General features: G+C 37.8%; 1 protein-coding gene across 3 annotated transcripts; it reads right to left on the bottom strand.

Moving 5' to 3' along the window:
* Positions 1-3,032: 3,032 nt before the first annotated feature.
* Positions 3,033-17,438, bottom strand: CNIH4 (cornichon family member 4). Of its 3 annotated transcripts, XM_065938404.1 has the most exons (5): positions 17,307-17,438; positions 13,789-13,857; positions 8,476-8,588; positions 6,315-6,455; positions 3,033-3,230 (listed from the first exon to the last, which is right to left on the bottom strand). In XM_065938404.1, exons 1-5 carry the CDS (start codon positions 17,373-17,375, stop codon positions 3,203-3,205), a joined length of 420 nt encoding a protein of 139 aa, XP_065794476.1. In that variant the 5' UTR covers positions 17,376-17,438; the 3' UTR covers positions 3,033-3,202. The 3 variants fall into 3 exon arrangements, with proteins under 3 accessions (XP_065794476.1, XP_065794477.1, XP_065794478.1); XM_065938405.1 differs by lacking the exons at positions 13,789-13,857; positions 17,307-17,438 and adding an exon at positions 15,011-17,209; XM_065938406.1 differs by lacking the exons at positions 13,789-13,857; positions 17,307-17,438 and adding an exon at positions 11,408-11,583.
* Positions 17,439-23,848: the final 6,410 nt, after the last annotated feature.

Genomic DNA, 23,848 nt, shown 5'->3' with positions numbered 1-23,848 from the left:
ATTTGAGAATAATTAATTATACCTAGTACATAATTCTTATCACAATTACTGACAAAATATTACTTGTGAGTAAAGTTCACTTCACAAGTCTCAGGTGCACCAAATACAGCTGTTTCCTTTCCTAACCTAGCATGTCTTAGAACATTCCATAATGTGACTGCCTCGAAAACAGACGGTAGACTTTGATTATGTTGCTCCATTACTTCTGACTTCTCTGACGTAAAGGACATCAGTTAAGACTTCAAGCTGAAAGAGCAATAGAACAACACAATCAGATTTACTTCTTTTTTTGTTTTTTTCTTATAAGTAGTATCATCTTTAATTTGCACACGAAGAAACTGAGGCTTGAGAAGGTTAATAACTGGAAGATGCAGGGCTTGAAAATCTCAACCCAGAACTGTCTACTTCCTAAGTCCATCTCCCTTCTTCTATGTCAGATTTATTCGTTCATTCAACAATAATTTGTTGTTTCTGTGTGCAAGGCACTGTATTAGGTGCCAAGAGCAACAGAAAGAAGATACAAACATGAATAAGAATATAATCTGCCCTCCAGGAGTATACAGTCTAGTAGGAGAGATGAATTGCATATAAATGACCACAATACCAGATAGAAAGTGGTGAGAGCCACAGAAGAAAAAGTGCCATTGGGGACCTTTCTTATCTCTCAAAGTTCAGGTGTGGGGAAGCAGATTTGGACAATATTATTCCTTTGTCATCTGTGTGGCACGAAAAGGTGGCTGTCAGGCTTTGAAGAACTAAGCTGTACCTTAGATCTTTCTTCTCAGCTCTCTCAGCTGAGAGTCCCATGATCAGTAAGGGCACCTGCTACCACTGAAGGGAGGGAAGGAGGACAGAACACACAGATAAAAGTATTCTGCACCCAGGAGCACGTCACTGCAGCCTTCACTGGCTGGGCCCTGGGTACTATCTTCACAGACAGACAGGGAAGAGGAATGATACGAGAGAGAGAACACTAGACTAACCAGCAGGATTCCAGATGCAGTCCCTGGGGCTCTGCTCTCTAAGATGGTTAGACCAAAGGATTTCTAAGGGCCTCTGTAACTCTCCAATCAGATAAAAGCACAGAAAATTAATTTTTAGCATCTTAACCACAGTTCTTAAAAGTCACTGCTCTTTCCCTCTTCATCATTTGTAGAAGAGCCCCTAAAAAATAAAAACAAAAAACTAGAGTTACCCCCTTTCCTGGCTTTGATACAGACAAGCAATATAAGAAAGGTGGTTTTGCTTTTAACCACAGTTAATGTTTCAGAAGTAAAGAGCTCCTGTCTTTTGTTGTAAACAAGGCAACTTTCTGATCTGCTCAGCCTCTGCTCTGTGCCTGACGACATGTAAACTGACAGCCAGATGCTCTCAACTACATGGAGTTTCTATTTTGGTTACTAAGAATACTTGATATATTCAATACCTTGTAATAAACTATGATGGAATAAAATAAAATTTGAATCACTATGCTATAGATATGAAACTAACACAACATTGTGAATATTGCCATTTTTTAAAAAAATATTTGAATGAGAAGGTAAAACATTTTGTTCAACAGCCCTCCACTACCTTTGAGCTTTCTGAAGCTTTCTTTTTTATCTCTCAGTTCTAAATTTCCCAACACCTTCACTGCTTTAAAAGCTTGAGCAGAACATTTAGAGGCACTGGAAGTTAGGGATACAGCCAGAGTTAAGTGACAGTTTTTTTTTAAACAGAGGAAGGTGCCTAAGAAAGAAAAGGTAAGAGAGATGCAAACAAACTAACTTCTATGTTACAGCTCCTTGGCTCTTTGCCTGGAAGAAATACAAGATAACCCCAAGGAGCAATTTCTGAGACTTGCAGACCAAAAGAACCAAGTTCACTTTGCTACCATTTCACCCTTCCTTTCACGTGTGGCCAGGGCATACCACCATCGTCAAAATGTGGGTCTGTCCATAAAGGGAGTTTTGCTTAGTGGCTCTCTGGCTTCTGCCAAGGTAAGGCCTAGTCCAAGGCTGAAAGGACATGCAACATTTGCTATTTGGTGACCACACAACTTATCTGGCTAGCCAATTCTGCTTCCACAGACTGAAGAATCTCTTTGGACTCTGTCATAAAACACAGCCATGTTTCACCTAAATACCAGCGCCTCCGAGAATTAAAACACAAAGGAGAACAGAGAATAAAATGTTAGGTTCACTTCATCTGGCAAACAGAACCTAAGTTAACTTCTCTCGACAACTGCAAGAATTGACAAGTACTCCACGGAACCAAACTTGATTAGATATTGCTATATCCATGACATGGACAAAGGGGTCAGTGCAGCAGGACAGAAGGATCAGTCAGGCACCAAGCAGAGGGCGGCAGGATCAATTTCATTGACGTTGAGTGACCAGCTACTCCTGCATCTAACCTGATGAGCATCTTCTACCAAACCACCTCTCCAAACCCATTATAAGACATACCAGAGAGATCAAATATAATTAGATCAATTAGAATACAAAACCAAGATCCAGCAAGAACCAGTGAGAATGTGTGAGTTTGAGGATAATTGTGGAGGCAGTGGCTTTTAAATGAAAGCTCTTGATAAAATTTGTTTTGGCTTATTTTCCTTTCTATAAGCAGGAATTACATTGTACCTGTAATGGCTTGTAAGGCTTCACAAATTCAGCAAAGAAATAAATATATTTTTGAAATGTCATTTTTATGTTAACATTCTTATGAAAAGATATTTGGCTTACAGTCCCCTAAATCTGTAAACCATGTGAAATACAGGAAGCCACCACAATACAGGCAAAAGGGTAGTTTAGTTCCTCGCCTCCTTTGTCCAGACTAACGGTATGGTTTTGTACTCTTGACCTAAAGAGCCACCTTGCTCATCTATTACACTTTCCGTTTATAGCATGTCCTTTTCTCTTTGGCATGCAAGGCTGGAAAGAGTCCTCTTCCTACATACAAATAACTGTCTTCTACATACAGATGATGAAACACACCTTCACATGTTGGGGGTTCAGGTTAAAGTTGAGAACCAGAAAGCTACAAAAACTCAATTCATGTTTTTTAAATACTTTATATGGTAAAAATACAGCAAAAATATTTTTTGTTCAAAGAGGAAAAAATATACTGCTATGGTCACGGTTCTAAGGATGATTTAAGTAGTCTCTGGCTCCTCAACCGTGCACTGTAGTGTAGGCTGACTTCAACCACGGCTGCTCCAGCTTCAGTCATTTATCAAAGCTAAAATCATACTGTGGAGAGAAGAAATTCATGTTACTAATGTTTCCTTAGGAATGTTCCTACAGAGTCTGTTCTGTACAGACCTGCATCCCTAAGGCTCACTAGGGGACACTCATTTGGGTAAAAAGCAATACCTAAAGGGAAGAAGATCTATATCGGGGCACCAAGAGGCTCTAATGTTTCAAGAAAGAAGGAAGGAAGGAAAGAAAGAAACCTGGGGTAGAGGCAAGGGTAGGGAGTATAACCTAAAATGAGTGTTGGACTATAGTTGAGGAAAAACAGGCTATATCCAGGGAAAAAACTTTCTCTATGGAGGTCTCTGAAAATGTTCCTACTCCTGGAACCCCTCCTCTCACACCCTACATTCCTCTCAGGCTTCATGACCCCCCACCTTTGGCACCTCCTCTGAGAAGGCCTCTCGGCCCTGGGCAGTGGCCGGGCCTTCCTCCAGAGCTCCTTGGCCTCTGTGTGCCTCAGCTCCTGTCCACTTTCATTTTCCAGGTGACACCCACGTACTGCCATCAGCAGGGCCCCCACTTTGACACAGGGATTCTGTGCTGCTCCTTTGTATCAAATGCAGTGTCTGACGTGTGGTGATCACTCAATAAATACGCCATTAAAACCATCACACTTAACAAGAGTAACAAGACTATCATCTTTAACAGGAATCAGCCTTGCTCTGAGATCAAATGACTAAAAAACAGAAAAATACCCTTACATTGCTGCTGCTAAAAGTGATTAGTTGTCCAAATTTAACCAAACTAACAGTAGGCACTGCACTGCACAAATTAATGGTAGTAACTAATATTTTTTAATGTGTTTTTTAGAGTTTACTAGAGGTCAGCACAAACCAAAGTGCTTTATGTGCATTATCTCATTTAATCCGCATCATAATCCCATGAGGCAGATACTATTATTATCTCATTTTCAGAGGAAGAAACTGAGGCACAGAGAGGGTAAGAAACTTGCCCCAGGTCACACCATGAGGAAGTAGTAGCTTCTACCAGATTAGTACCCAACAAGCTCCAAAGGCAAAGATTCCACCAATCTCTAAAGAAGATGGGCATTTTTGCCCTTTAATTCTATTTAACAAACCCCAAGTGTCCACAAGGTGCCATGGTGTAACGCACCATGCAAGTAGTGGCAGGTGACATAGGAGCAGCATAAATCCCTACATTAGAAATTAATGATTCAGAATTATAAACACTTTTTAAAGACAACAACCAAAAGCTAAGAGAAAAGTGTTAGAAGGACATCTTCTGAAATTACTCTTCCATCCCGAACCTCTGGGCTACAGGGAAATGTCAAGGAATAAGGTAATAGCACCATGGCTAAAAATGATAAGCTAAGAAGGGAAGGGGAAAAGAAGGGGAAAGAAAGAAAAAGAAAGGATGCATTCAGTGAGGAATGCAGATCCTCAGCAAAACCAGTTTTATAGGTTGCCTATCTTTTATTTCATTGTATAAGGACCCTTCCTTAAACCTTCCCTCAACTGCTTTCTGATTCTTCCAATCCCCAGTCTTTAGTCCATCTTCCCATCTCTTTAAATTCAATAGCTAAGAACTAAGGAAGTCTTGTCAATTTTAAAATCCTACGACTTTGAGTCTACTAAGCAAGATACTGCTCCCTAATCCTATGTTTACACCCGGAAGTGTGGCTACACTGGCTTTGCCCCTAGATGTCTCCAGAAGCTCATGTTATCAAGACTCAGGAGGCATCCACTCTAGTTTACTCTCCAAAAGCATAAAACCTGGAGGGGAGAGGAGGATGAAGAAAGGATAACCACCTTGCCTTTTGCCTCTGACAAATAGAAGGGAACATATATGATGGTAATGATACCTTCATATGGTTTGACTTTAAAAGTAATAAAAATGAGAATAGATGTATCACTGTATTCTTAATATTAAACTTCTTTGCTCTTTATTCTTTATGCTAGGATCTCTGCATCTTTAATGCGAGGATTAAAAATTAAACACATCAACAATAAGATAAGGTATGAGAACCAGAAACTGGTACTAGTGTGCTTTTTTGGTCCTATTTTTTAAAATATAGGAAAGCAAACAAAATAAATACTAAAAAGGAAATCATCTAAACTCTAATTTCAACCTAATCTATGCTAGTGGGTGTAATTAGCACAGCAAAAGAATTTTAGGAAGCCTGCTTTTTCAGGCAGAGGCTAAAATGGCTCTATTTCAGGAAAAAATAGCAAATTTTAGAAATTCTTACCTAGGTACAATTTCTAATTATTAGGACTCTTTTGAGTGACAGGAGTTTAGTTCAGTACAAGTTTTTTCCTACTAGTCTTATGCCCATGTGGAAATTAAAATTTACCTCAGGAAAACAAATGTGATACAGTTAAGCTTCGATACAAAAGTTAGGCCTTGACTTCTAGCCTCTTAAAGGCTTAATCAAATCATACACACACATGACAATTTTTTTCTATTCTTTGGTCTATCCTATGGGTCTATAATGGGTAAAGAAAGAAGTGGCATGTTATCTCTAAAACTTTAGGTAATAAATTTAATTTTAAAACAGGACAGCATAAGGCTTGCAATGTGTGACAGCTAATCCTTCATATTAATTCTTACTTCCAATCTAACTGGAAGACTGATGCAGTCTTACCAGAACAGACCACTTGCATTTTGGAGAGAAGGTCATCACATCTAAATTCCCTAACACCAAGAAAGATCAGCCCAGTATGGATAAAAGTTGTTGAGAACTGCTGTCAGTGGTCTGACACCCAGAAGACCCATGAGTGGGAAAGTCTCTGGGAGTACATTTAGAAATGCTTAAAACAGGCAGTAAGACCTCATAACTGGACACCAGGGCAGGGAAAGAAGAGCAAAGACAGTCTTAAGAATGTGGACAGCCTCAACAGCTAAGGAGTAACTAATAACATGGAGTAACTACTGCAGGTCAGACAGAATGCTGATTCAATGACATGACATAAAAAAAACTCTACATAAGTCACAAGAAATTCACATAACCCCCCAAAGTTCTGCAATGTCCAAATAAAATCTCACAGAACAGTAATACCTCACCTGTCGGAAGCAGGCATGGCATCTGGGGAAGTGCCAAGAGGACCGTAAACTCACCTGTAAAGATACATGAAGAAACAGAGGAGGTGGAAGCCGAGTTTGATCATGGCTTCTTTCATGTGTGACTTCAGCTGCCCTCGGTTGTGTATTTCTGTTGGATCAAATACTCCCATGTTACCACTGGGCACCATGATGTACCTGATAAATTAAAGGATGTACATATATTAGAAAGAAAATCAAACCATCAGCATAAACATTGAAAAATAAGTAACCAGTAATAATCAAACTCTAAAAATGAATCAGTCATAGTTATATTCAGACCATATATTGACAGAGTATTATAATGATATCACAGGTCATGACTTAAGTTTTCCTTTGAAAGATACAATACTATTAATTTTTGGTATAATTCCTGCCCTCTGAAACAAATCCACTAATATTCTAGAGAAGGATATTTTATGTACTAAGACCCCTTTACTCATTTTTTGTAGAAAACTACTGAATCAGTAATATCTATAGCTGTCTTCCTTTAGACAAGTGAAAGGAGCAGCAAAAACCAAACCAACCTGATCAAATTCTTAGAAACTTCTTCATCTACAAAGTTCTAAATTAACTAATGCAATTCCCTTCACCTTCACAACATGTTTGTAAGGAAGAGTAGTGTCAAACATAACTATTCCCATTTCACAGATAACACTAAAAAGAGAGATTCTATATCCAGAATGCAGGCTAAGCTGCTTCAGTCATGACTGACTCTTTGTGACCCTATGAAGTGGCCTGCCAGGCTCCTATCCATGGGATTCTCCAGGCAAGAATACTACAGTGGGTTGCCATTTCCTACTCCAGGGAATCCTTCTGACCCAGGGATAGAACCCACATCTCTTACGTCTCCTGCATAAGCAGATTCTTTACCACTAGTGCAACTTTGGAAGCCCAGAATAAAGCCCTCATATTTGATGCTCCTGCTGATCAACAGATGAGTCTCAATCTGCATGGTAAACAAACAGTACTTACCTTAAAAGAGCAATTTCAAGAAGACAGAAATGATTTAGAATAAATGCTACTTTGGTAAAATAAAACTCTTCTTCAGTGAAGACTATAAATGGATAGTTCAGACACAAATGCAGTGCCTAACTTCACATGACTCTTAAAAAAAAAGATTATATTTAATTAAAATATAAATTGTATTTAGATTTAATTTAATTCTAAACATTAAATTAAATAATACTGTTTTGACAAATAAGAACTGTACTTCTTATAGTGATGGAGGTATGACCACAGTGGGGGAGGAGAACAGGGCTACAAAGTCAGTACCGAAGACAAAGGGCGTGGAAAGCACACACCTAGTCACCAAACCAGACCAATTCAATTCGGTGTTCCCACTGACTCAGACTCAGACTTGAAACATCTTGAAGACACTGCATTTAACATACTGTGAAGTCTATGGGGCTCTTGATAACATGACATTTCATATTTATAGAATACCGCTGTGTACACAGTAATACAAATGATAATCTTCTTCCTCAATGATTCCTTTTACAAGTAAGAAAACTGGGTAATTTTGAGAGCATCAGTGAGTTTAAGCATCTGAGCTTCAGCATTCACACTGTACCATCTGCACAACATGCATGTCCTAACCTAGTACTGTTCATGACCTCTTCCTTCTCTTATGTCCAAGCTTCTTCTAGTCCAACCTTGGGTTCCTCACCATTACATTTCTCAATTATGACTGCTGCAAAACACAAATGGCTCTCTGAGTTCCACAAATCTTAAATTCTCCCTCAAATCCTAGTAGCACAAATGAATATCTGGATAACATTTTTACATTATCTAACATGCAAGATTTAAAGTGAAATTTTCTTCGGAGCATTTCATATACACTATAATTAAAAGCTGCAGATATAAATAATAAAGACCTTATATTCTCAGGTTTTTGATTATTCATAAAAAAGGTAGATAATGAAAAAACAACTCAAGTCTTTAGACAGTGCAACATTAAATTTTTTTTTAACGTACACATGTAAATTTGTGTTTTTACTACAAGACTGAGCCATGCAAATTGCTACTTTCCCAATATACCAAAGTAAATAAAAATGTATGCTGATTTAATGACACGTTCTGCTATCATTTATGACTAGCGTATTTTTATTGGAGAAAAGAAAGCTGTCAAATCTTAAGTTTTTTTCTCTAAACAAAACAATAAACAGAAAGTACTCACCGATATATATTCCAAGAGGCAACAGGCAAGTTCAGAAGGAAGATGAACCAGTGCAATGAAATGAGCATTAGTACAGTGACAAGAGTATGGCCAACCAATTCTGGAATTACCCACTGCAAGGGAAGAACATAGTTATTACATCTCATGCTGTGTTCTTCCTAAATGTACGTTACTTGAAGCTAAACCAAAGGAGTACAGAAATCTTCCAAGCTAGTATTTCAAGATTATTTTTAGACTCAGATGTCCCAGATTTGCATACTGCTATCACTGCTTACCCTATGCACATATATCAGGACACAGCTTAAAAACAATGCACTTAAACTTTAATTACATTTTATCCTAAGCATAGGTTCAGATTCATTCACTAAGCAGGTATGAATGATAACTAAAGAAAAAACAGAATGTTATTTACTCTCTATTCCAATATCTGTGCTAAAATCTCTTACTCTAATTTGGGATGGCTTATATTCACATTCATGCTGCCTTTCAAGTCAGAATATTTATCTATACATTTCCAAGCTTCAGAACCCTGGGGAAAATCATCTCACATTTACCAAATAAAGAAAAAAAAAGTACTTTAACAGCTTACAATATCAGCTCCAAGTTGAACAAATATGATACAGGACCAGGATAAAAGAATCCCAGACTATTGCTTTTACAGCACCCAATGCCTTTATCTATGCTCTTTATTGTGTAATATTCTAGTTCTCATGTATCAAGAGCCACAGTAGTGGCTTATGTACCACAGTATCTCATGTACCACAGAAGTGGCAGGCTCTCAATTCACCAATACTCTTCCTCTCCTATGAGTAGAAAATGTTTCTTCTTTTTTTTGTTGGTTTTTTTTTTTTTTTTTGAGACTTTTCTTTTAATGGAAGTTAATACCTAGTATTTATGGAGCCAGACACTGGCACTCCCAACTTGCAGAAAGGAGGAAAATAAAACTCAAGAGAGATTAAGTAACTTGCCCGAGGTCACACAACTCCATAGTGGCAGGGCAATCAATGTAACAGAAGCTCAGACTCACTGGCCCCAGGTCTCCTGCATTTAGATTTTAAATACATTTGGGGGCGGAGTTGGGGGCCCACTGCTAGGAGGCTTGTGGAATCTTAGTTCTGCAACCAGGGATTAAACTCTGTACCTTGGCAGTGAAAAGTGCAGAGTTCTAACCACTGGACCACCAGGGAATTTATTCCCTCAGACAGTTTTTTTTTTGGCTACTTTTTTTTTTAATAAACAAAGAAGTGATCTTCTGGGCCTTAAACCTAATTTGCAATCAACAAGGACATTTTTTAATATGTAAATATATTTTTACAGTGTAACCAATTTAACATAATGCTAGAATGGCAACCAACTCCAGTATTCTTGCCTGGAGAATTCCATGGACAAAAGAGCTTGGAGAACTACAGCCCATGGAGTCTCAAAGAGTGGAACACGACTGAGCTACTAACACATACACATAGTATGTGTAACCTGCAAAGTCAAATAAACCTGGAATAAAACCCATGCTCTATCCTATTTATCAGCTGTGCAATTTTAGGAAGTTACCTACCCTCTCTAAATCATGATTTCCTAATCCGTAAAATGGAGATAATAACACTTACACCTCAAGAGGTTGTTATAGAGAATTAGACCAAATAACATACATAAGCCACATGCAAAATAAGCACTCAACAAATGTTAGCTGATGTTACTACTGCTACTCCCCTCCATGTTATCAGACCAACACAGCAGTAGCTTTCAAACTGAACTTCTTACAATGGGCTGCACTTTGTTTTACATAAACCTGAAACAAAAGTTTCAGGAAGCAACACTTGACCAAGTGTAATAAATACTTGGTTTACTGACTTTCAACCAAGTCCTCTGTTCTTGTCCCTCATTAACAATGTGTTCTTCCCCTAAAGTGTTCTCAGAATGCTAGCTTGAGGCTTGTTATCACCAAGTCAAGAGTCTGAAGGATCCTTCTCTGGAGCGCCTTAATGGCACAAGAGAAAACACCTACAAAACTGCCATTTCAGGTACCCCCAAAAAGGCAGAAACCAATTACCCCCAGTGAAGCCCACCTATCAGTCAACAGCCGGCACCACCCAATGAGCTTCCAATGAGCATTTTAGTGTTTTACCATAAAGTATGACCAGCCACATATCAGAAATTGAGGAAAGCCCTCAGTATGAAATATGGGGGGAAAAGAAAGAGAAAGGAACTTGAAAAGAACAGATATAATGTAGGACGCAGAAGGAAGTTTCAAAAACTACTATAATCAATATCCCAGAGAGACAGTCAAGTATGAACCAAGAGAACAAAAAGCTCTTAGAAATTAAAAGTTCAACATAAACTATATACATACTAGAAAATTCAGAAGATAAAACAGCAAATCTTACAAGAAGGTAGAAAAAAACTCAAAGGGACAAGAATAAGAAAAAAGAACTGGCAGATCAACCCAGCAGATAAACATCCAGCAAATCCAAGTTGCTGAAAGAGAAGAGAGAAAATAGAGGGGGAAGACATTATCAGAGAAAGAAGAAAATTTACCAGACTGATCTCAGAAGCCCAATGAATGAATGAAGCAATGAGTGAAAAGGCCTAAACAAAGGTATACCACTGCAAAATTCCAAAACACTGAGAATTACCACAAATAAATAAATAAATAACACCAAGGATAAAGAAAAGATACTAAAGCTTCTGGAAAGGATGGAGGTGGGGGTGGGGGGAAAGAGGAGAGAGAGATCCCATCCAAAGGACAAGAAATCAAAATGCACTAGATTTCCCAACTTGATCAACACTGGAAGTTAAAAGACATTGATCAAGCAGACTCCGAAAAAAAAAAGTCTTCTCTAATCTAGAATTCTATACTCAGAGAAACTGTCAATCAAGGGAAAGGACTGGACATTTTCAAAGATGCAAGGTCTCAAAAAACTGAATTCCCATGTACCGAATCTCAAGAAGCTACTCCAGCAAAATGAGGTAGTAAGCCAAGAGAAAAGAAGACATGATTTCCAAGAATCAGGAGATCCAACCAGAAGTCCCAAAATGGAAGCTGTGAAAAGGTCTAAGAGCAACCGCTCCAGACTATAGCAAGAGGTTGGAGGTCTTGAGGAGAAATGTCACCTGGAAAAAAACAACTAATAGACTATTTTATGTTCGAACCATGTAGAAAATAGTACTGAAAGACTTTAAAGATGTTATCTGAAAAGACAAGTTATTCAAAAAAAAATTAAAAAAATATGATCACTGTCTGCCATAAGGCTCAGCAATAAAAAACATTATAATAGTACAACATGATATAAACATTAAATATAAACTTACCTGCAAACAAAAATAGAAAAACAGGAGTGATGTTTAGAAGTTGGTACCTAAGAACAAAATCTACCAATATTGACTCAGAAGTCGATAGATAATGTTGTAAAATTGATAAATCAAGTAGTGGGAGTTCCCTGGCAGCCTAGTGGTTAGGATTCTGGGCTTTCACTGCCTGGGTTCAATTCCTGGTAAGGGAACTGAGATCCTGCAACCCATGCAGTAGAGTTAAGAAAAAAAAAAAAAAAAGAAATAGCATTGTAAGCACATAGAGAAATAAGGATGTAACTATCAGAGAAAAATTAACAGTTCAAGTGTTGAAATCAGTTGCCCCTCAAAAGCAAGACAGATATGACTTTAAAGGGTCAGGAAGGGTCTGCTATTTTCACTGTGAGCTTTCTAATATTCTGACTTTAGTTGTGTGCAAGTATAACTTTCACAAAAACATTTTAAAAAAAAGACTACTTAACTTCAAATTGAAGGAGTCACTTTCTCAATAGAAGAACCCAGGTAATCTTTTCTTTATATTTAAATTTTATTTTTGTAAAAGAAAGCCCACAAAATAGCCACCGAAAATACCGAGTAAGCAAGAAATATGAAATACACATACACACACATATGAGACGGATTTACCTCTCAGTAAAAAAATTATTCTTCTAAAGATGCGGAGGCCTATTCAACAACACTCCAATTTTTTATTTTTTTTTAATTTATGTTTTATTTAAATACATTTTATCTTCCCTCTAGTTGAGGCACATGGGCTCAGTAGTTGCAGTTTACGGGCTTAATTAGTTGCCTCAGCATGTGGGATCTTAGTTCCCCAATCAGTGATAGAACTTGTGTCCCCTGCATTGTAAGGTGAAATCTTAACCCCTGGACCACCAGGGAAGTCCCTCCAATTTTTTAAAAAGGGGGAAGACCCTGCCTGGCACACAGGAGGACTTTAATTTTTTTTAATTAATTAATTTAAATTTAAATTCTAAAAAAATTAAAAATAAAGATGAAGAGGCCTGAAATTAATGAATGTTATATTTCAATAATATCTTGAGGAAAAACAAGAACTCTGAAAGCATACCAGATAAACAAAATCCTTTCTTTAAATCTATCATTGTATTAAACCATATTCTGGAAAATTGGAAAGAAAGAAGGAAGGGAAGGAAGGGAGAGGAGAGGAGGAATATAATTTGCCAGAAATTGTAACTTTTCTTTTTTTTTTTTTAAAAACAGAAATTGTAACTTTTCAAGTATAACTCTATTTCCCTCATGGGTCAGAGAAACTAAGTAGACTGAAGATGTGAAAAGACCCATGAGAATTTTTAGGTCAAGCCAAAACGTGTTTCTCAGTATTGTATTTTTTTTTCAGCATTGTATTTTTATATACAATAAAGTATTTTATTGTATATATAAATATTTTATGAACTTTTTCTTTGGCCGCACTGCACAGCACAGAGTCTTAACCACTGGACCGCCAAGGAAGTCCCCTTTACATGAACTTTTATATCCAAAAAACTTTTGTCTACTCATCTCATAAAATGAATCAGGACCAACTGGTTTCCTCATACTTAGAGAAGCTGGAAAATTCAAAGTTTTATTGCCAATATAAAGTTTTGATTATACACTAAAGGTAAAACGGTCTGAAAACAAATCAACTAATTCAATTTCTCATCGAGCCACAAAAAGAAGGTCATCTTTCATTTAACAAAAGACAGACTGAGCTCTTTCCTGTGAGCAGGAAGGAGGGGATTTGCACACGGAAGACAAAAACAATTACCTGATAATGAACCTTTACTAGTCTGAGTAATGGACAAAGGGACAAAGAAAAAGAGTAAAGAAACAAAATTTCAAGTTAAGTCTTCTGGTATGCTTTCATGATCGAAAAATATTCCAAAGCACAGGAGCTCCACCAACATCTCAGTGTATACCAAATACACATATGCTGACTATGTATAATAATCTCTAGCACAGAAAATGGAGAACTGTCTTCAAGGCCAAAAAACGAGGAAAGAAATGTCTTACCTTGTTTAATTTTGAGCAACATGATCTAGCATTAATGTAATCACATTCTAAATCAGACAATGTAATTATCTGATGATCAAGATAAGGAATTATTAGTTTTCTTTTATAATAACTAAGTTTCAGAAAGCAACTCCAGTTGCAAGGCAGATTTAGATTTGACTTGAAAAGATTCAGTTCTTTCCTTAAAGCTCATTTATTAGACACCTGAATTTTCTCATTTATGTTCTTTCAACAAGTTATTTTCACAGAATAATCCTCTTATTATGCACAATTCTAATGTGACCCATAACAGAACATTCCACCAGGATTCCTCAAGTGTCGAACAGTGGCTACAAGAAATGGAAAATATGACCCATATAAACAGTATAAATGTTATAAACCTTAATTCCCAAAAGTAGAAAAAGTGTTTATGATATATCCATAAAATATCTGAAAATTAAGATATTAAAAAAATAGGACACAAAACTATAAATTCAGCGTGGTCATAAGTTAGCAGTGTTTATGCTTTGAAAGTTGCATTACAGATAGTTTGTTTTCCCAAAACTTTTCCCTATTACCAAACTTTCCACAGTAAACATACATTACACTGGACTTACAGAAAAAAATGGGTCTTAACACACAAATAAATACACAATATAATATAAACACACAAATAAAAATCTGAGGGACAGACAAACAAAAAAGGAAAAGTCTTCTACTCAATGTGTGGTATTTACTTTAAAATGCTCCCATAGCCTCCTCACAATAGTTAGGAGAAAAATGAGAAAGAAATGGCAAAATGCTGAAAATCACTAAAGTAATAGAAACATGGGATTTATTACACTACTCTACTTTTATGTTTGAAAGTGTCCAATAAAATAGGTAAAAAGAAATGCTCTCAAGTAAATTCTATACATTTTCATATGGAAAGTCCCCCCATTACCTCAGCACAGCTAAAATCAAAATCATCACTTTCTCCCCAAACTGCTCCACCTCCAATTTGTTTTATTTTTGTCAATGACATAAGCATTATTTGTCCAGGCTCAAAATATGGAAAGCTGTTTCTGGATTCTCAGATTTCCAGATTCTCAGATTCTGGATTTCATTATCTCAGAATCAATTGTTACCAGGTTCTGTCAATCATTTTTTTCTCATGCCACTCACATTAATCCCTCCTTTCACCTGCCCACAAGTAGCACCCCACTCCAGATCCAAATGAACCCGTTCTCCAGTGGTTTCTTACCTTCCAGTCTTTCCTGTTTCCAACCTACTCTGCAGACTTATCTTCATGACATACCACTTTGTTTACATCAAAAAATTGTCAATGACTCACTATTGCCTAGAGGATAAAAGTGAAAGCCCTTCTCCTTAACAGTCAAACCCTCCCAAACTGAATCTAATCCAGCCTTTCCAAACCTGACCTTCGGCTGCCACCAAAAGTCAACCTTTTGCTCCAGATAGCCTATTCTTCCATCACCCAGAAATGCCATGAACACATCTGTCTCTGCACCTTTGCTCTTGACTGTGTCTAATTTTGAATATCCACCCCTTTCCTTCTCTGCATGTTTTCTTCTAGGTTCAAAGTCCAGGAAAACTCTTATTCCTAAAAAATGTATACTCTGGTGATTTTCTACCTCTCAGCTCTAGTATTAAGCTTATACAACTATTCAAAAATACAATATGCTGAATTTCATCAAAACACATCCTGAATGTATCTTAATGTTTAAGTCTAAAACTCCACCTAGTAAGTGTCTATGTACACAAGTTTGTATAAGCCAAGGCTTTTTTTTTTTTTTTTGGCTGTGCTGCCTGGCTTTCAGGATCAGGAATGGAACCCAGGGCCCCAGCAGTGAGAGTCCTGAGTTCTAACCACTGAACTGCCAGAGAATTCCCTAGATAAGGTTATCTTAAATTATCAAGACTAGTTTTCCAAACTGCAATAAAAGAAATCCAAGTTTCATTTCTCTGAACTTAAGCTCCAGTTTCTTATGCCACAGGAGAGGTAGATCACCAAAAACTTCCTAAGGGATGCTGCACTTTCAAGTTCTCCAAGCCTAATAAAAGTCAGGGTTCTCTTCATAAGGAATCATCAGTTAAAGCAAAAACTACTGTTCAGTGAGGACTAAGGCGAGAAGGCAGAGTAACACTTACTAAGCATTGGCCATGGGGCAGGCACTGTGCTGCTAGATGCTTCGCACACCTCTACTGAGCACACACCTATCTATCTAGAAAGCAAACATTTCCCATTAAAAAACAAAACAAAACTGAGGCTTAGAGAGGTGAAACAATGTGCACAGCAAATAACTAGCTAAGCAAGGAGTCTTGATTCCAAGTTTTGTCTCATCCCAGTTCGATAGGTTGCCAGTCCATAATAAATTATAAAGCCACACTGAAAAATACTCTGTACAACCATCCTAATGCCAGAATGCTCTGGCAAACAAGAAGTTTAATTCTACCAGAAAGAGACGCATATAATTTCCAAGGGGAAAAAATAAAATGAAGAGTTTCTCATGCTTTTTCTTAGTTTACATTTAATTACTTGAAATTTTATTGTGCATTACATCACTAAGTGACAACTAAGTCATCACTGGGTGAAAACTAAGACCAAAAGCTTCCTCAAGAGCAAAGTGGTAGCCCCACACGCTTCCTAGAGTTCAACGACCATTTATTAGCCCGGAAAATAGAGTTTGAATACTGTAGCACGAACGGCTATACAAAATACATAAGTTTTAAACACGCATCGACAGAGAAAACTAAAAGTTGAGAAACGAGGGAGAATTAAATCACGTGTACAGATACTGAAATTTACAGATCTGCAACCAACAAGGGCAACGAAATAATCAGCTGTAGCTGGTTTTTAAAAACAAACCGTTCCCAGCACTCCCTACAAAACCGCATCGTGAAAGAAACACTTCACCCGCTTTGGAAACGAGTCAACTTCGGGATGTGAAAGGTTCCCTACAAGTTCCAACACCCGCGAGAACAAAGGGGCAGGCAGCGGGGGAGTTGCCCAAATGACAAGAGGCGCCAAATCGCCTGGTTCAGCGCGGGACGGTCCACGAGAGACCGCCCCCGGGACGTGGGCCCTCGCTGTTCGGACCCCGGGCATCAGGCGAAGGGCCGGGCCCAGGGCAGCTGCAAGACAAACCGTGATCCTTCTCTCTCGAGGGCCAAAAAGGAAGTAAACCGCGACCCTCTCCCCCGAAGGCCACAAGGAAAGGCCAAGTGCCAGGGCTGGCGCCTGACAGAGCGGGTCTGGGAGTCGTGGGGGGCGAGATGCGGCGGGCAGGCCGGGCCCGGGCGCTTCGAGAGTAAGGCCCGCTCGGACCCCCAGGTGAGGGGCAGAATTGGGCCACTGGGGCCCTCCTCCAGCCCAGGCTCGCCTCTAGCCGTGCCAGCTCCCAGGCTACCCGCGCCCGACGCCGGCCACCTCCCTCGTTCCCTCGACCCTGCCCTGGCCCCAACACGGGCCCAACTCCAGCCCGGTCCCTTGGACGGAGAGCCCCAGGCCGGCCTCCGCCCGCCTCAGGCAAGGATACGAAGTACACCGAAAGGAAGATGAGCGCGCAACAGTCGAGGAGAGAGAAGACGAACACCACCGCCTCCATCCTCCGCCGCAGCCGCCGCCGCCGCGCCGCTTCTTCCGTCAAACCTGCTCAAGTGACCCGACCAGCCCCGCCCCGCCCCGCCTCCTGATAGTCTTTGCTCTGGCTTGTCGGGGCGTGTAGTCCGCTCCGCCGGGACGCGGCACGCCGGGAGTTGTAGTCCATTTAAAAAACTACCCCCCAGTCTGATGCATGCTGGGAAATGTGGTTCGGTAGTACGAATACCTATCAAAGAGGTGCACCAGGTCTCTATCCTAAATCTGATTATTTCCAGAGATGTGACAAGCAATTAGTCAACAAGTGTTTACTGATCGCTTGTAATCTTCTGGATATCCAGTAGAACTTCTTTGCCATGTGCTAAATTCTTTAGATTCTGCACTGGACCCAGCGGATCCCCTCACTTAGTAAGAGAATTTCATCTCAAAGTACATATCTAACCTCAGCACTCCGGGCTTGACGGTTGAGACTTGCCCTTCCTGATTTCAGTTTCTCCGGAGATTTCACAGTGCCTTGCTTATTCTTTGTTACAGCCCTGTTTCTCTCCACTCTATATTTTAAGATCTTTGAAAATTGAATATACTGTCTTATCCATTCATTTACCACAGACTTACCAACGCTTCCCTGGTGGCTTAGACAGCAAAGCGTCTGCCTGCAGTGCGGGAGACCCAGGTTCAATTCCTGGGTTGGGAAGATCCCCTGGAGAAGGAAATGGCAACCCACTCCAGTAGTTCTGCCTGGAAAATTCCATGGACTGAGGAGCCTGGTGGGCTACAGTCCATGGGGTCCCAAAGAGTCGGACACGACTGAGCGACTTCACTTTCACTTTACCAACGCCACTTCTCTATATGCCAAGAACTTCTGTAGACTCCAGAGATACAGAAATGAGTAAGGCAGACAAGATGCTGCCCTTATCAGACGGGTGTGTGGGAGGAACAGACAATAAATAAGCAGCTAAATACAAGAAAAAGATAACTTCAAAGTGTTATAGGATCTATGAACAAACTTTATGAAAGTCATACATTCTTTCAACCACTTTTTTATGAGTAACTAGCATAGACCAATCCTAGACCTTAAAGATACAGAATGAATAAAAGAAAAAATATCCCTTATATTTTTTACAATCGTAAAAAAATTGTTTGCAATTTTTAAATTATTATTTTAAAATAATTTATAATATTATTTTTATATTTTATAAAATATATAATTTTATAAATATATAATTATATTTACATATAAATATTATATATAATTAAATATAATTATATTTTATATTTATTTATATTTATTTATTTATATAATTTATATAATTATATATAAATATAATAAATAATATGTTTTTATATTTTTAAAATATAAAAATATCCTTTAGATTTTAAGCTATATATTTTTTATATAGCTTACTTTACAGTAATTGTTTGCAATTGTTTGCAATTTTTAAATTATTATTTTAAAATAATTTATAATATTATTTTTATATTTTTATAAAATATATAATTTTATAAATATATAATTATATTTATATACTTATTTTTATATATATTATATATATAATTAAATATAATTATATTTATATATATTTATATAATTTATATAATTATATATAAATATAATAAATAATATATTTTTATATTTTTAAAATATAAAAATATCCTTTAGATTTTAAGCTGTATATTTTTTATATCACTTACTTTACAGTCGGTGAGACAGACACATCCACACTTGCACACATACATACGTAAGTAAATATCCATGACAAGCAGTTTTCGGATTGGAGACTGACTGGTCAGAGAAGGCCAAGCTGAGGAACTGACATATAAGTTGAAATCTGAACAATAGCTATGTAAAGGTTTGTGGGCAGAGTTTCAGACACTGAGAAGAGAGATCGCAGAGGCCTAATTGCTCATACAAACTTCGTGTGTTTAAAGATCAGAAAAAAAAAAGCCAGTGTAGCTGAAGTACAATAAATAAGTGTGAGAGAGTTTTGATAGAGGATGTCAGAGGTGGGTAGGGCAAGGGCACTTGGACCTTATGGACCCCTAGCAAGGAGTTTTTAACTTTTATTCTCTTAAGATGACAAACTGCTGGAGAGTTTTAAGTATAAAAGTACTTTGATCTGGTTTACATTTTTTTACTCTGATTTACATTTTAAAAATATCCTTCTCGTTGGTGCACTGAATGTATGAAAAAGTGATGTTTGTCTGCAAGGTAACCACTTAAGATAGAAGAGGATGAATAGGGAAATTAGTATGAAGGCAAAATCAACTGGATTTGTCTGACACAGCCTAGGTGCCTAGGATTGTAAAGGGTTCATAGGTTAAAGCTAGATGGACTGCTAAAAGATTATTTATAAACCAGCTATCATTACACTCCCACTGCACCTTGAACTTACCCATATCAGAGCATTCATTACATTAACTGTCTTCCTTACATGCCTCACCCACCATGCCTTAAATTACAATAAAAGTAACATACTGTATTAGTTTTTGTACCCCCAGTATCTTCTATCCTGCAAATAACTGGTGTTTGGTAAGTGTTTGCCAAATGAACAACCCATACTGACTATAGGAGAGAGATTATTGAAATTAGTCCAGATTTTATTTAAAACATAAACTTCAACTCACATATACATCTCACATCTCACACCTCCAGTTCAAACAGAAAACAGTCTATCTTATGTTCTCTATCAGCTGTTTTATCTTGAGTTAATTTAAAAAAAGGTGGCACCAGAATCCAGGATTAGAAATATCAGTTCTAATTCACATGGTTAGGTCCGAGGAGAAACATACACTGTGTCACCCTCAATTTTTGGAGGTCTTGTGAGCTAAACAAGACCAACATAAAAAAAAAAAAAGAAATATCAGTTCTAATTAAGATACTTTGTCTAATCTATGTGAAAAGTTAAAACATGGTTGCAATGTCAAAACTATGGGGAGTGCAAAATTTAAAAGGGGGAAATAATCAGGATTAAAAAGCAATAAGTTGTGTGTGTGTGTGTGTGTGTGTGTGTGTGTGTGTGTGTGGTGAGAGAGTTATCAGGACTTGTGCTTTAAAATACATGTTACAGTGGGAATTCCCTGACAGTCCAGAGGTTAGGACTCTCGGCTTTCACTGCCAAGGGCCTGGTGTGTGTGTGTGTGTGTGTGTGTGTGTGTGTGTGTGTGTGTGTATTAAAATGCTTGTTATATTTTTAAAGTACAAATCGAATTGTTTTAATTTCCAGTCTGACACATGAGGAGCTTAGAAGTTATCAGTAGGTTTTAACATCAAATAAAAAACCAAAGAAACTGAAAAATCAAGTCTTCTTAGGTCTGTTGAGTGAGGTCACTGCTCCAAAAATGGGAGAGACAGGCCAATAGAATCACAATTTACCAGAAGAGGAGGAAAAAACACAAAACCTCTAGTAGAAACCTCCGTGGAACCAATACTGGAATAGTAAAACATGAGCTGTAACTGAGGAGAATATGGAGGCTTAGCATGGACAGGCCTGAATATAAAAACTCGGTGCAGGGAGAAAGGAGGGATGGTGGGAGCTTACTTTTGTGAGTCTTATACCCTATAGTTCTTTCAGATTTTCTTAGTGAAGATCAAAAAAATCCCCTGTCACGTCTGACTCTGCGACCTCATGGATTATAGCCCGCCAGGCTCCTCTGTCCATTGGATTCTCCAGGCAAGAATACGGGGGTGAGTTGCCCTGCCCTTCTCCAGGGGATCCTCCCCACACAGGGACTGAAGCCTGTCTCCTGTGTCTCCTGCATTGGCAGGCAGTTCTTTACCACTAGCATTACCAGGGACGTGCGGTGATTCCTATGGGAGAAGGCAAAAAGCGGCCATTCAAAAAATACCAGAGCATTCTGCTCTTAACAAGTCCTGCACTCAGGAGAAACTACTTCACACGAGCCTAACCTACTGAGGTTTTATCAGAGTCCAAATGACCTGAGAGAAGGGAAATAACTCAACTCCAGTCCCTTTATGTCGTCAGTTGCCACTCAAGGGGATAGTGGGGGGAGCATTGAGAGGAGCTTGTGAAGTTTACAGCTCAGGGGTAAAGAGTCACTAAAAAATTAAGACTTAAAAAAAAATAAAAATAAATAAAAATTAAGACTTAGTTACAGGACTATATTTTTTGTTTCTAAACATTTTCTTTTTATCTTTCAGCCATGCTGTGCAGAATGTGGATCTTATTCCCTGATCAGGGATCAAATATGCACTCCTAACTCTGGAAGCAAGTGGAGTCTTCGCCACTGGGCCATCAGAGAAGTCCCCTAGTCACATGACTATACAACACTATCCTTTCGTCCTTACTATTACCTTACTACTCTGTCACTAAAAGTGCCCTATTTATTGGAGTTTCTTTCACCCAATATATTTTGTCCAGCTTTCAACAACAAAAAAATTACAAGCCATAATAAAAGGCAAAAAAATAAAAAGACAGTCATTTGAACAGACGGCAAGCATGCGATTCGGACTCAGATGTGCCAGGGATCTTAGAATTATCAAACCATGCATTTAAAATAACTGTGATTAATATGCTAAGGGCACTATGGAAAAAGTAGGTAATGTGCAAGAACAGATAGATAATGTAACCAAAACGATAGAAATTCTAAGAAAGACACAGAAATGCTAGAGATCAGAAACATTGCAACAGAAATGAAGAATGTCTCTCATAGGTTCATTAGTAGATTGGACATCACTAAGGAAAGACTGAGCTTGAGAACGTGTCAATAGGTATGTCCAACATTGAAAAGCAAAGGAAAAATAAACACTGAAAAATGGACAAAATATTCAAAATCATGGGACAATTACAAAAGATGTAACATGCGATATGGGAATACCAGAAGGAAAAGCAAGAGAGAAACACATAGAAGAAATACTTGAAGCAATCATGACTAAGAATTTCTCCCAAATAAATGTTAGACAAAACACAAATCCAGGGGAAATTTGGAGAATATAAGGCAGGATAAATGCCAAAAAACTAGGTATGTCATATTCAAATTTCAGAAAATCAAAAGTAAATTTTAAAAATTGTTGAAGGAAGCCAGAAGAAAACAACAACTTATCTACAGAGAGGCAAAAATAAAAATTACCTCCAACTTATTCTCAGAAGAGAGTGAAGTGAAACAGTATGGAGAGAAAAATACCACCAACTTGGAATTCTGTATCCTGCAAAATTATCCTTCAAAAGTGAAGGAGAAAGAAACATTTTCTTAGACTTAAAGAAACAGAGAATTTGTTGTCAGTTGACCTGCCTTGCAAGAAATTTTAAAATAAGTTCTTCAAAGAGAAGGAAACTGGTTTAAGTCAGAAACTCAGATCTAAATAAAGATCTTGACAGAAGGAATAAGTGAAAATAAATAAAAACTTTTATTTTTCTTATTCTTGATTGATCTAACATAAAAATTTATTCAAAATAATAATAGCAACAATGTGTTCAAATATATACATACACACACACACATACACACACACACACACACACATACACACACACATGCATGCTTACTATAAGTGAGATGAATAACAGGAATGATACAACAGAAGAGAGGAATTGTTTAATCACTAAGCCATGTCTGACTCTTTTGTGACCCTATGGACTGGAGCCCTCCAGGCTCCTCTGTCCATGGAATTTCCAAGCAAAGGTACTAAATTGGGTTGCCATTTCCTTCTCCAGGGGATCCTCCTGACCCAGGAATCTAACCCACGTCTCCTGCACTGCAGGCAGCTTCTTTTACCACTGAGCCACCTGGTAAGCCACCAAGGAATATTTTATGATAAGGTACTTGCATTATCCACAAAATGGTATAGTGTTATTTAAAAGTGGAGTTGGATTAATTGTAAATGTATATTGCAAACCCTAAGGCAACCACTAAAAAAAAAAAGTTTAAAAAAAAAGTTAAAAACAAAATATAATTGACATGCTAAGAAAGAAGAAAAAATGAAATTATTTAAAATACTCAATTAAAAGCCCAAATGACAGGAAAAGAGTGGAAGACAAAAATAGCAACAAAGGAGAAGGCAACAAATGAAAACAGTAACAAACATGAATCCAATATAGTTATTGGCCCAACTGTATATTTCAATATATCACTTTTTACTTTTTTTGGCTCTACTGCACAGTTTTCAGGATTCTAGTTCCCTGACCAAGGATTGAATCCATGCCTCAAGCAATGAAAATGCAGGGTCCAAACCACTCTGCTGGGGGATTTCTAAGAAATACAACCTAACTCTATATTGTCTACAAGAAACCCACTTTAAATATAAAAACACATAAAGATTAAAAGTAAAAACATGGTTGCTATGACATTAGCGCTTTAATGTTTTCACTGTAATAATAAAATGGTAATTATGTGAAGCAAAGGATATGTTCACTAAGTTTATTGTGGTAAATATTTTGTAGTAATATATGTGCATCAATCTGTAAACCTCAAATTTACAGAATATTATAAAGAAAGCTGAGCACCAAAGAATTGATACTTTTG

The sequence above is a fragment of the Muntiacus reevesi genome, chromosome 5, assembly GCF_963930625.1.
Source record: "Muntiacus reevesi chromosome 5, mMunRee1.1, whole genome shotgun sequence".
NCBI lineage: Eukaryota > Metazoa > Chordata > Mammalia > Artiodactyla > Cervidae > Muntiacus > Muntiacus reevesi.
The sequence above is the reverse complement of the archived record's forward strand: the minus strand, read 5'-3'. Positions and strand labels throughout refer to the sequence as shown.